Here is a 13,339-nt window from a genome sequence, read left to right on the forward strand (position 1 = left end):
CGCGCTCCTGCCTCTGCCGCTGCCCTGCCTCCCTTCCAGCCGCTCTCGCCGCCGACAACAGACACCGCGGGAAGGCACCGAGGTCGGCGAGCGGCCTCTCACCCCCTCTCGCCGCCGCCGCTGCTGCTGCTGCTGGCGGTGCCGCTGCCGCTGTGGCCGGCGCCGGGCGAGCGAGCAGCCTGCGGGGGCAGGACGCTGCGGCGGCGGCGGCGGCTCCAGCGCCGCTCGGCGGCGGCCAACAGCGACACTCGGAGGCGCCGCCGCGCCACTGCAGCCGCCGGATGGCCGCGCTCAAGGGGGCCCGGCTGGGGGCGGGGCTCGGCGGCTGCACTGGCCCCGGGGGCTCTCCCGACCGCAAACAGCCAGAGCAGAAGCTCTTCCTTCATTCCACTCCGAGGCGTTTCTATCTGAGATGTGCCGGTGGGTGCTTTTAAAAAATTCTTTTCAGTCCCATTCTACAGTCAGAAGGAAATATTCATTGCAGGGCAGTAAAAAATGGAATTCAGCTGCTCTTGCTAAAATAATTGGCCATTAACACCAGCAATAAATGATAACATAGGGAAGATTTCAAGAGCTTTTTCACATTGTCCTGAACTGTCCTTTCATTATCTGGGAAGAATTAGTTGGAGATACTGATCCGCGTAAAGCAATGTAAGCATCCCCTATGCCAAGACATCAGGATAACGTTTACTCCTTTCTTTCTGACTCACTAAACTTGCTTCATCTCCATCTACATATCTGACTGCTTGACAATGGAAAGTGCAAAGCAATGCTGAGTCCCTCATACAGCCAAGCAATATTTTCACTTTACAACTTAAATTGTTCTAAAGCCCATTTAATGCACATCTCTGACACGACCAGGAAGACTTTCAACTAGACTTGAATGTTGGAGGCACATCTCCAAAATTTCTCTGGGCAATATCTTCCTTTTTGACACAACTCACACTAAAAAGCTTTCTCCTACTCAAAACCTCCCCGCTTTTAATAGAAAACAACAATCTGCTGTCCTATGATCACTGGACATCGTAAAAGAGCTTGTCCCATCATTCCTTTAGGCTGTTTATAAATAACTTCAAAAGCCTAAACAGAGGTATCATTTCTCCTGCTTGAAGACGGAAGTTCCTTCAGTCCTTCTGCACTGCAGACACCCTCAGGCCACGTCCAGGATCCTTCTGGGAACTCTAGCATCTCCATTGGGATATCAGCCCAAAATCTGCATGCAGTCTGTGCTCTCATAAAAAGAGTTTAGAAGAGAGGAAGGACCTCACTCAAACTGCCGGACAGTGTGCTTGCCATGCAGGGCAGGACACAATTCCAGCAGCAGCTGCCCATGGGCAGCTCATGTCCCACCTTATCACCCACCAATCACCCAAAGCACTTCTCTGCAAAGCTCTTCCCTATCCCCCACTCTCTCTTTCAACTGGGGATTGCCCCAGCCCAGCTGCAGGACCTTGCACTTTGATCCATTTCATGATGGCTGCATGGGGCCACTTCTCCAGCCTGTCCCTGGCTGCCACCTCTGTCCTGCCGTGAATCAGCTCCAGTTGGTGTCAGCTGCAAATTGCCTGAAGGTGCCTCAGTCCCTTTGGCCATGGAGGTGCTGAACAGACCTGGGCCCAGTCAGGGCCCACATGAGATCAGACACCCTGAGGCTGAGCTCATGACTACAAGCAATGCAAGAGTCAGAAACACATGGAAATGGACAGATGCAAGAACATTTTCTAGGCCTGCCTTGCTCTACAGAAGCGAATCAAATCACCCTGGACGCCAGCAGGCCCAGCCTGGTGTTATCTGTGACATGTGACAAGCAAGGCAGTGACCGAGTTCTTCTCCAGCCTCACACACTGAGCTCCCCTCTCTGCTGTTTCTTCCACGCCACGCCACTGTTAAATTTTCATTGTGGCCATCTCCTCACTGCTCAAATCTGTCATCAGATGATAATGCACTGCACACACACCCAGAAGGGAGGCACAATTGTCTGCTCAGCACCATTATGATAAGGAACTGAAGGATTCTAGAGCACAGAAATTATAAACAATCATAATAAAAGATCAGTAGTCACCCAAATGAGCATGGCTCATGGGAATCTCCTCCCCATCCTTATCTCATGCTCTGTTCCACATAAAGGCAAAGTTTACTAAAGTGATATTTACATCTATTTCTCCCAACAGGAACAGAACACAAAGTCACTCTCATATCTCCTGCCTTCCACTCCCAGTGGAACAAGAGCAAGTAAGGGACATTGGTGCACCATATGTTACTAAACTAAGATGGGTTGTTGATAATTGCAAGTAAACCCACATACTGAGTAAATCAATGAAGAACCAAACAAAGCAAAAAACCCATAGAAACCCCAAAATCGTTAATCAGATAAGGACACATTAGAAGACAACAAGAAGTCAGAGATGCTCACAGTGAAGTCTTCTAAGCATTTATTCCAGGTCGTGAAATTCACACCTGAGAGCATGGAGAAGTCACTGAGAAGCTGCGAGTGTGTGGCCCTGAAGACTTACATGGCACAACAGCAGAGCGGGTTCATTGAAGAATTAGTCCTCTTCTCAGCAACATTTCTTATTGCATGGCCTGCTCACCTTGCACAGTTATGACACCATCATTTCAAACAGCTTCTCGACAGCCTCTTTCTCAAGGTGAAACTTCTGACAAATTACAACAGATTCCCTTATCACTTCTGCTTCATAGTCCCCACACACCGTTCAGTATTAAGTGACTGAAGCAAGGACATCCTGAAAAACAACAGCCACTGTTTCATATTTCAAAGTACTGACCAGAATTGTGAAAATGAGCTGCAATCTTCCTGGAAACAAAGGCCCGAATGAAAGTGTAATTACAATTCCAAAGAAACTCCATATCACAATGTGGCATAGAGATACAGGTGGATAATGAAAGTTTCACACAGGATTAATTACAACTTCCAGACAACAATTATGGTTCTACATGAACAGTTCCTGGGCAAAATGTTACTGTTGGAGGACTGTCATTGTCTTTCATGAGAGACACACCAGGATCAGAACAGCAATGGCAATGCCTTTGGCACCAAGCATGAAATCAAACCATTTCTCTGACAAACCCACACTGAGTCCCACATTTGCCTGGCACAGAACTGAGCTCTCACCCTCCTCACTCTGCATTCACAGCCTTTACTTTCACCATCAACACAAACCACAATTTTGGTCCCACGGTGGCCACAGAGAAAACAGCACCTTGGGGAAACATCCATTCATGAAGTTGTATTTCTTGAATGAAATATCCAAGGTCAGGCTGGCTGGGGCTCTGAGCCACCTGCGCTGGTGGAAGATGTCCCTCCCTGTGGCAGAGCAGCAGGAACAAGAAGATCTGTAAGGTCCTTTGCAACACAAACCATTCCCTGATTCTGTGTTTCTGAGATAATATGATTACATGTACAGCTTCAAGGGATGCATGAGAGATACTCTCCCCACTAGGTAATTAGATGTTTTGCAATTTGCAAGATTGTCAGACACAATGAGGATCAATGTTACTCCTTGATAAAAATACAAGCAAACCAACAAACAACCCAAACCAAACAAACTGTCCAAGATAACTTAAACCATTTGAGATTGGCTCAACTGCAGCAAATGCACAACCCAGGAAATGGGACTGGAACCAATACATAGAAAGGCCTCAAAGAGAAGCTCACTACACAGGCCACAGGCCTGTCATTTCCTTGGATAGTGAGATAAAGAAAAAGCTTGGAACCACAGCTGTGGGCCTCATCTAAATACCAGGACAAACAGAACTGGACACAATTCATTCATTCATTTTGAACGGTATCTCAGTGAACTCCAGCACCAGCCCTGTCCATGCATACACAGACTTCTCTCTTTCCAAACATAACATGACAGCAAATTTTGCATACAGACATCATTAGAAGAAAGCTCATGTGCTCAGCTTCTCATAGTACAAGCATCTAAGATTATTCTGCTCTTCCCAATTATTTGAACATGTGGGAAATGTTATATAGGCCAGAAATAGTTACCAGCTCTGTCAAAGACCCACATATCCAAGTATCACTTCAAAGGAAACATCACCAATCTTTTGCACATGGACTTCCCAAAGCATGTGTGACTACCACTCTTCATGCAAAGGAATATGGAAAACAAAACAGGCCATTTCAGTCCAAACCACACAATTGAAAATCATAAGTCTCCTCCTGACTCATTTTCAGAAGGCCAGCAATAGCCCTGGGGACCAGCAAAACACATGCCATGGCTCCACCAGTGCCTCCTCACACACCCCACACCCAACACTCCCTCCTGATCCTTCATAACTCCCATGGATAGTACAGATCTTCAGAATTTTGAGTTACTCCACCAAGAGGAACGTTGCTCAGACTCTATACCATGAACCATGCTCAGTATCTTCTTACTACTGATAATATTTGATATCTCACCCTAGCCATGGGACAAGAAAAGGCATTTATTACAGAGACAGATTCAATAAACATCACTATGGAAGTCTCTCTCTTTTCAACTATAAACATGAAAGAACCATCTTCAGATCATCAGAAGAATGAGACAGAAAATTATCACTGGCAGAATTGAAGAGCTCACAACTCTCTTCTGGGTTGTATAACTCAGAGTAGATGATTGATGACGTTGCTTATAGGCACTGAATACTCAGATTGCACCTCCCATACCCCATCTTACATAGGGACAAAATTACACTTTGAAGTGACACAATTATGATGACATGAAAACACTGAGCAAGAACCTGCCAGAGTTCTTCTCCATGCAGCTGGAATACAGATCTTCTAGACAATTACTTGGGGAAGAAAAACCTCACATTGCTTCATCCCAGAGATAGGAACTGGACAGGGAATGGACAAAACCATTCCCTTGAGTCTTTCAGCAGACATTCACACACAGCTCAAGCACTCACATTTCCAACCCTTCACACCATCCATGGTGTCCTTTCACCCATCTATCCTAAAAACATGTGACAGTGGAGGCCCAGTTCCCCAGACCATTTCTCTTCCCAGCACCAATTTCACACAGCTGTCTGGACACCTCTGTGCTGTGGAAGCTACATGTGCTGCTCACTGAAGTTCTGTGAAGAGACTTCATAAGACTCAAAGGAAAAGCTGAGCAGTCTTCCAAGAGACACTGAGGGCCTTAATATCTGCTCATGGGGAATCATGGCCACCTTGTATTTCCCACTACACCTTGAATCTCTCCTTCCCATCCAGGCAATTTTCTTGCCATGCTAAGATTTTTCTAACCAAGGCTCATCCACCTCCATCTGACACAGCTCTACCTCGAAAAACAAGTACAAACCAAAGCAGTTCTCTATTTTCTCGTCTCCATGCAGCCCCCCCACAGACTTTTCAAGGAATCACAACTTCTAGAGGATCCTACATGTTCAACACAGACAGACATCATCAAGGACCACTTGTTGCCTGGTCCAATCCGCTCTTGGCGATGAAGAATAAAGGACGGATGTCACAAAAGCTTTTCCTGCTGACCTCCACTATGTATCATGGAGAGCAATAAAGGCGGAGAACAACATGCACAGAGGTTCCACACAAAGCCATCACCAAGACACACTCTACCTATTGAAGCACATGTGCTGTTGGGAAGATATATGAATCCTCTAAAAAAGTTGTATTTCCTAAAACACAATTTAGCTTTTCTGAGGATTTAATACTAACAGGAATAGAGATTCTACACAGCCCAGCTGATACCACGGAATAATAGCTGGAACCTGATTAATACCCAAACTTCCAATCTAACCAACAGCGTGCCAGAAGCAAAATTATCCGTCCTTCCTTCTTCACTTACTGGAAGGCTGAGAACTCACCCTATGTTCGCATACTGACAGCAATTTGCACCACCTTCAAGACTTCACCGAAGAAAACTTTACCATGCTTTAATGAAAATCTCCTATACAAGCCAGAGAACACGGCGGGCAAAGGGAACGGTAGTATCAGGAGAAAGCGTCGTGGAGAAAACGTGGACAGAGGAACTCACCGAGGAAGGGGTTGGGTCCGAGGGGAGGGCGCCTGCAGGGTCCTCGACCCCGAGCAGCGGCGCGGGCTCGTCGGGCGGCGGGCGGGCCGGGAGGGTGTCGCAGGAGCTGGCGGCCGAGAAGCGCAGCTGGCTCTTGCGCGAGTCGGCCGTGAGCGACACGTCGTGCGAGTAGGACTGCAGGAAGGCGCGCACGCCGTCGATGCCCACGAAGTGCGAGACGGGCACGCCGCGCAAGGCGCCGCTGTCCGGCGGCAGCAGCTGCTGGCGGTGCCAGCGGCGCAGGCGCAGCGCCAGCAGCAGCAGCAGGAAGGCCACGAAGAGGCACGACACGGCGGCCACGGCCAGCACGAGCCAGCGCGTCAGGCCGGCGGCCGGCTCGGCCGGCGCCGCCGCCTCGTCGGCCGCGCTGCCCAGCTCGGCCAGCAGCTCGGCCACGCTCTCGGCCAGCACCACGCTCAGCGTGGCCGTGGCCGACAGCGCCGGCCGCCCGTGGTCGCGCACCAGCACCACCAGGCTGTGGCGCGCCGCGTCGCGGGCCAGCGGCGAGCGCGCCGTGCGCACCTCGCCGCTGTGCAGCCCCACGCGGAACAGCCCCGGCTCCGTGGCCTTGGCCAGCTCGTACGACAGCCACGCGTTCTGCCCCGCGTCCGCGTCCACCGCCACCACCTTGGCCACCAGCGCGCCCGCCTCCGAGCGCCGCGGCGCCAGCTCCACGCCCGACCACGCCCAGACCGAGCCCGAGCCCGAGCCTGAGCCCGCCGCTGCGGCCGGCGGCGGGTACAGCACCTGCGGCGCGTTGTCGTTCTCGTCCACGATCAGCAGCCGCACCGACACGTTGCTGCTCAGCGCCGGCGCGCCGCCGTCCTCCGCCAGCACCCACAGCTGCAGCTCGCGCAGCTGCTCGTAGTCCAAGGAGCGCAGCGCGTACAGCGCGCCCGTCTCCGCCTGCACCGACACGTACGACGACAGCGGCGCGCCCCGCACCCGCCCCTCCGCCAGCCGGTAGCGCACGCGCGCGTTCTGCCCCCAGTCCGCGTCCGTGGCGCGCACCGTCAGCACCAGCGCGCCCGCCGCGTTGTTCTCCGCCACACGCGCGCTGTACCGCTCCTGCGCGAACACCGGCGCGTTGTCGTTCACGTCCAGCACCCGCAGCGCCAGCACCGCGCTGCTCTGCAGCGCCGGCGACCCGCCGTCGGCCGCACGCACCGTCACGTTGTACTCCGACACCTGCTCCCGGTCCAGCTCTCTCGCTGTCACCACTCTGTAGTAGTCATCAAAAGACTTCTCCAGCCGGAACGGGATGTCCTTGTCGAGCGAGCAGCGCACCTCGCCGTTGGCCCCCGAGTCCCGGTCCTGCACGTGCAGCAGGGCTACCACCGTCCCTGACGGGGAGTCCTCGGAAATTTCACTTAATGCCGACCTCACCGAAATTACCGGCGCATTATCGTTTATGTCCGTGACAGCGATCGTTACTTTGGCAGTGTCGAAATGGTCTCCTCCGTCCCGTGCCTGCACCTCCAGTTCGTAAGAGTAACCTTCCTCGAAGTCCAGGCTACGCAACAGGGTGATTGCTCCACTCTGAGAGTCAAGATGGAAGATACTCGATGCCACGTCCGACACTTTTTTCAACGAGTATTTCACATGACCATTCAGCCCTTCGTCGGCGTCCGTGGCTGTGACAGTGACAAGGGTGGCGCCCACGGGCACGTCCTCGGGCACACGCACCGTGTACTCCGCCTGGCTGAACACGGGCGCGTTGTCGTTCGCGTCCACCACGGTCACGCGGATCCGAGCCGTGCCCGTCCGTGCCGGATCGCCGCCGTCACTCGCCCTCAGCACCAGCTCGTGAAACGCCGCCTCCTCCCGGTCCAGCGCCTTGGCCAGCACCAGCTCGGGACGCTGATCGCCGCCGGGGCCCGCCCGCACGGCCAGCGAGAAGTGCTCGTCACCGCTCAGCTCGTAGCTCTGCAGGGAATTCCGGCCCGAGTCCGGGTCATGAGCCTCGGGTAAGGGCAATCGCGAGCCCGGGGATGTCGTCTCACCTATTCTCTCTTCCAGCTCAACGTCCTTGAAGCTCGGCGCGTTGTCGTTAATATCCGTGATCTCCACCTCGATTCGGTAAACCTGCATCTTTCCCTCCACTATAAGTTCACAGCGCAGCACGCATTTCTCCACCAGCCGGCACAGCTGCTCTCTGTCGATCCTCTCCGCCGTCACTAAATGTCCCGTCTTCTCGTGCAAAGCGAAATACTGCGTACTACCTTCAGAGACAACGCGGACGCCATGATCTCGGATCTCCGGCAGCTGCAGCCCCAGGTCCTTGGCCACGTCGCCCACGAAGGAGCCCTTGGGCATCTCCTCGGGCACCGAGTAGCGCAGCTGCCCCCACGCCGCCTCCCACGCCGCCAGCAGGACGGCCCAGAGCAGAGCTCGCTGCCGCCGGCCCCAGCGCCTCCCCGCCGCGCACATCTCCGCTGCGGCACCGCTCGTTCGCTTGCAGCTGCTCGCCACCAACCCAGACAGCTCCGGCTCCGACTCTGCTCTCAGCTTCTGCCCGGTATTTAAGCCACCGGCTCCTCCGTCTTGCTATAGAATGGCTCCGCAACGCGGACACCCTCGCAGACTTGCCGGCCGCCGAGCCTGATACCGAGCGAGCGAGTGATCGAGCGGGTCCGCAGCGGGCGGGGCTGCAGCGCTCCGAGCTTCCTCTCGCTCCTCTCGGTCAACAGCGGCGCCCGCAGCCTCCTCCCGGCACTGCAGGCACCGAGCGCTGCCCGGCGCTGCCCGCCCTGCCTGCCCACGGACAGCTCGCGGGGCGGGACATAACCGCTGAGAAAACGCCGCTTTTCGTCCAGCGCGGACCTCCTGCTTGGGCTTTTGATCTCTGGTTTCATCCTCCACCCCTGAAGACGTGACAGAAGTAACACGCCTCCTGCGATTATGCTATTCCTACCGCCCGGGAAAATGTCTTTGTCATGATCGTATTGCATGGATAAAACTATATCTGATTGTGACTCTTGGGTATCACGATATTTACTGCATACGATCAAAAGTGCAAACTCCTCAACCAATTCCAGTTTTAACAGAATTGTGTTCGAAGAACAGCCTTTCAGCCGATCAAATAGTGTTAAGGAACAGGAGAACTACTCGTGAACAGTCACACTGTTCACAATGGTCACAGAATCCAGCACTACAGGGAAGGTCGCTGCTATTTTGCGCTTGCACATCTCACACTACTCCTAATAAATCTGCGTTACTCCCACTTCTTCAATCACAACTTCGCAATTTTTCATTACAGTTTTGCTCATTGAATGCATGACAACGCTAACTCGGATGACTTAATACTTGGGTGTTAAGTTAAGCATCGGCATCATCTAGATGATGATGGCACTGAGGTCAGGCGCAGAGTTCGGGTACTTAGCAGGTAATAAATACGGAGTTAGTCTCAGGCACAGAGAGCTTTTTGAAATCCTAAATTAACCGGACAAGTACTGTAAGAATTCCTACAGCAGCCTTCCCTCAAAAGAAGGGGTTTGGTCCACCTATAAGAAGGACGCAAAAAGCTGTTGGGAAGGAAGACTATCCACACCTAGCCAGTCATGTACATTACATTCTACACAAAAGAAATGCACCTTCCTCCTTAATAACAAGTAAGAATTAAGAAAACATAATTTTTCCCAAAGAAAATCTTTCAGCTAGACTAGAATGTGTCAGGAATCAAATGTGCTTCAAGACTGCTGAACGGCAAGAACCTCCCGATGAGCCAACCAATACTACAGCAGATAAGGTGGCAACTGCAAATTCGCAACACTTGATGCAAAAAGAATCATGAGAAGGGATTATTTCCCGGCATCATGGAATAAAATATAACCACTAACAGACTCAGGGAAGATAATAACGCAAGAGCTCGCGGCAATCACCACGCTATTATTTAAAGGCGCAAGAGGAAGGAACTCACATTACAGACCTGAACTGCTTCCAGGTCGGCCGGCGGCTCGCCCGTCACGGCGGTACTGCTCGGGCTCGGCTTGTCGCAGGAATCCCCGCCCAGAAGCTCCTCCGCCGACAGGATGGGCACCGGCACCGGCGGCGGCGGCCAAGCGGCCTCGGGCACGGCGCGGGCCGGCGGCGCCACGCACAGGTTGTAGGAGTAGGGCAAGGTGCCCTCGCAGAAGTCGGCCGGGAAGGCGGCGCCGGCCAGCGAGAAGCGCTGCGCGCCCAGGCAGCGCAGCACGGCGGGCGGCCCGGCCCGGCGCAGCCGCGCCAGCACGGCCAGCGCCACGCTCAGCACCAAGAGCGCCGAGAGCAGCGCCAGCGCCAGCACCAGGTAGAACTGCAGCTCGGCCGCCGCCGCCTCCTCGGCGCCCGCCGGCCGCTCGCTCAGCTCCGGCAGCGCCTCCTGCAAGCTCTCGGCCAGCACCACGTGCAGCGTGGCCGTGGCCGACAGCGCCGGCTGCCCGTGGTCCTTCACCACGGCCACCACGCGCTGCTTGGCCGCGTCGCGCTCGCCCACGGCGCGCGCCGTGCGCACCTCGCCGCTGTGCAGCCCCACGCGGAACAGCGCCGGCTCCGACGCCTGCACCAGCTCGTACGACAGCCACGCGTTGCGCCCCGCGTCCGCGTCCACCGCCACCACCTTGGCCACCAGGTAGCCGGCCTCGGCCGAGCGCGGAACCACCTCGAAAGGCGTCGGCGCCGCCCCTCCCGCAGCCTCTCCCGCCGCCGCCGCCGATGCCGCGGCGGGCCAGAGCACCCTGGGCGCGTTGTCGTTGCGGTCCAGCACGAAGACGCGCACCGTGGCCGTGGAGCTGCGCGCCGGCGAGCCGCCGTCCTGCGCCCGCACGGCCACCGTGAACTCGCGGCACTGCTCGTAGTCCAAGGAGCGCTGCGCGTACAGCGCGCCGCTCCGCGCCTCCACCGACACGAGCGGCGCCGCGCCCGCCGCGCCCGCGCTGCCGCCCGCCAGCCAGTAGCTCACGCGCCCGTTGGCGCCCGCGTCCGCGTCCCGCGCCTGCACGCGCAGCACCAGCGCGCCCAACGCGTTGTTCTCCGCCACGTACGCGCTGTACGCCGCCTCCTCGAACACCGGCGCGTTGTCGTTCACGTCCGACACCTCCAGCACCAGCTCCCTGCTGCTCCGCAGCGCCGGCCTGCCCCGGTCCCGGGCCACCACCGTCACGCGGTGCTCCGACGCCTGCTCGCGGTCCAGCGCGCCCGATGTCACCACCTTGTACGAGCCGCCCGAGGACGCCACGATGGACAGCGGCGCCTCTCCCGACAGCTCGCACGACACCTGACCGTTCTCGCCGGAGTCCGGGTCGTCCACGTTCAGCAGAGCCACCACGGTGCCGATCGGAGCGTCCTCAGGCACCGGGCTTGACAAGGACAGCAGCGTGATCTCGGGCGCGTTGTCGTTCTCGTCCGTGATATCTATCTGCACTTTGCAATGTGACACTAAACCCCCACCATCCTTCGCCTCCAAGCCGAAGATGTATTTATTCTTCACCTCGAAATCGAGGGGACCCGCCGTCCTGACCTCCCCGCTTTCGCTGTCCACAGTGAACAACGAGCTGATGGTACCGTGGACGTTGCTGAAGGAGTAGGAGACCCGCCCGTTGGTGCCTGCGTCTGCATCTGCCGCCCGAACCCTCAGGACGAGCGACCCCGCTGGCAAATTCTCTGCCACTCTCGCCTCATAGACACCTTTGCTGAACACGGGCGGGTTGTCATTTAAGTCCGTCACGTTGACCCGAACCTGGACAGTCCCGGATCTCGCAGGTTCCCCACTGTCCACTGCCGTCAGCACCAACTCAAAGGAGCTCTGCTTCTCGCGATCCAACGCTCTCTCCAGCAACAATTCCGGCTGCTTGCTGCCCTCAGAGCTCTCCTTTAAGGCCAGAGAAAATGATGGGTTGCTGGTGAGTTGGTAAGTCAACAGTGCGTTCGTTCCCACGTCAGCGTCTTGTGCCCTCTCCAGGGGAAAACGAGCACCAGGAAGTGTCCATTCACCAATCTCCAGTTCCAGAGCAGCTTTGCTGAAAGACGGGGAATTGTCATTCACGTCCTCGATCGCCACTTCGACGTGGAAAATGTTCAGCGGGTTGTGCACCAGCACCTCGAAGCTAACGGAGCAGGTCGGCGACTCGCCGCACATCTCCTCCCGGTCCAGCCTCTCGTTCACGTACAGGTTCCCGTTCTCCTCATTCACCGTGAAGTATTTCAGCTGCTTCTTGCCGGCAGACGCCACCTGCAGCTTGCGCGCCGGCAGCTCGTCCGCGCTGAGCCCCAGGTCCCGCGCCAGCGGCCCCACGAGCGAGCCCCTGCCCAGCTCCTCGGGGATGGCGTAGCGGACCCGCTCGGCCGCCGCACGGCACCACACGCACAGCAGCAGCAGCAGCAGCGCGGCCAGCAGCGCTCGCCCGCCGCCCGGCCCGCGCCTCTGCCGCCGCCTCACCGCCATTCTCTGCCCGCTGCGCTCGCCGCGCTCCTGCCGACTGCCGCTGCTCTGCCTCCCTTCCAGCCGCTCTCGCCGCCGACAACAGACACCGGTAGAAGGCAGACAGTCCGGTCGGGCTTCCTCTCTCCGCCGCTGCTGCTGCTGCTGGCGGTGCCGCTGCCGCTGTGGCCGGCGCCGGGCGAGCGAGCAGCCTGCGGGGGCAGGACGCTGCGGCGGCGGCGGCGGCGGCTCCAGCGCCGCTCGGCGGCGGCCAACAGCGACACCCGGAGGCGCCGCTGCGCCACTGCAGCCGCCGGATGGCCGCGCTCAAGGGGGCCCGGCTGGGGGCGGGGCTCGGCGGCTGCACCGGCCCCGGGGGCTCTCCCGACCGCAAACAGCCAGAGCAGAAACTCTGACTCCGTGTGACTCCAGAGGCGGTACTAAGACACATGCGCTTCTGGGCATTCTTTCTGTTCATGTCCTTTAGTCCCATTGAAACCCCAGATGCAAGTATTCGTGGCCGAGCAATAGGGAATGGAACTAAGCTGCTCTTTAAAAATTCGTAGTTAATCTGTAAGAGCAAGAAATGATATTATAGAATGGGATGACGTTGGGAACCTTTCAACTGTCCCTCATGCGTCTTGAATTCTGCTTCCCTTAATGGGACACATTACCTTGAGAAACATATCATCCTAAAACAAAGCTTAGAACTCTATGATCAGAATGAAAAACGCTTATTATTTTTTTCTGCATCATGAAATGTCTTCTTTTGTGTCTCCATACTTGACAGCCTTACAGTGAGTAAGTGCAAAGCCATTTCCGAGTCTTTCATAGAGCCAAATAAATAATTTTCCTATCGGAAATATAAACCATTGTATCCGAGCAACATGGTTCCTTA

The 13,339-nt window shown here is 55.8% G+C and overlaps 2 protein-coding genes across 2 annotated transcripts; both read right to left on the reverse strand.

The window, feature by feature from the left end:
• Positions 1 to 98: 98 nt before the first annotated feature.
• LOC311159453 (protocadherin gamma-A10-like) lies at positions 99 to 8,474 on the reverse strand (the record flags this gene model as incomplete). Its single annotated transcript, XM_084215548.1, has 3 exons — positions 99 to 455; positions 1,958 to 2,014; positions 6,006 to 8,474. 3 exons carry the CDS (start codon positions 8,472 to 8,474, stop codon positions 99 to 101), a joined length of 2,883 nt encoding a protein of 960 aa, XP_084071674.1.
• A 905-nt stretch (positions 8,475 to 9,379) lies between these two features.
• Positions 9,380 to 12,934, reverse strand: LOC311159454 (protocadherin gamma-B5-like; the record flags this gene model as incomplete). Its single annotated transcript, XM_084215549.1, has 3 exons — positions 9,380 to 9,421; positions 9,973 to 12,745; positions 12,831 to 12,934. The coding sequence occupies 3 exons, from the start codon at positions 12,932 to 12,934 to the stop codon at positions 9,380 to 9,382; spliced, it is 2,919 nt and encodes a 972-aa protein (XP_084071675.1).
• Between the last annotated feature and the right edge of the window lie 405 nt (positions 12,935 to 13,339).

Source organism: Fringilla coelebs (genome assembly GCF_963513975.1).
Source record: "Fringilla coelebs genome assembly, chromosome: 15".
Taxonomy (NCBI): domain Eukaryota; kingdom Metazoa; phylum Chordata; class Aves; order Passeriformes; family Fringillidae; genus Fringilla; species Fringilla coelebs.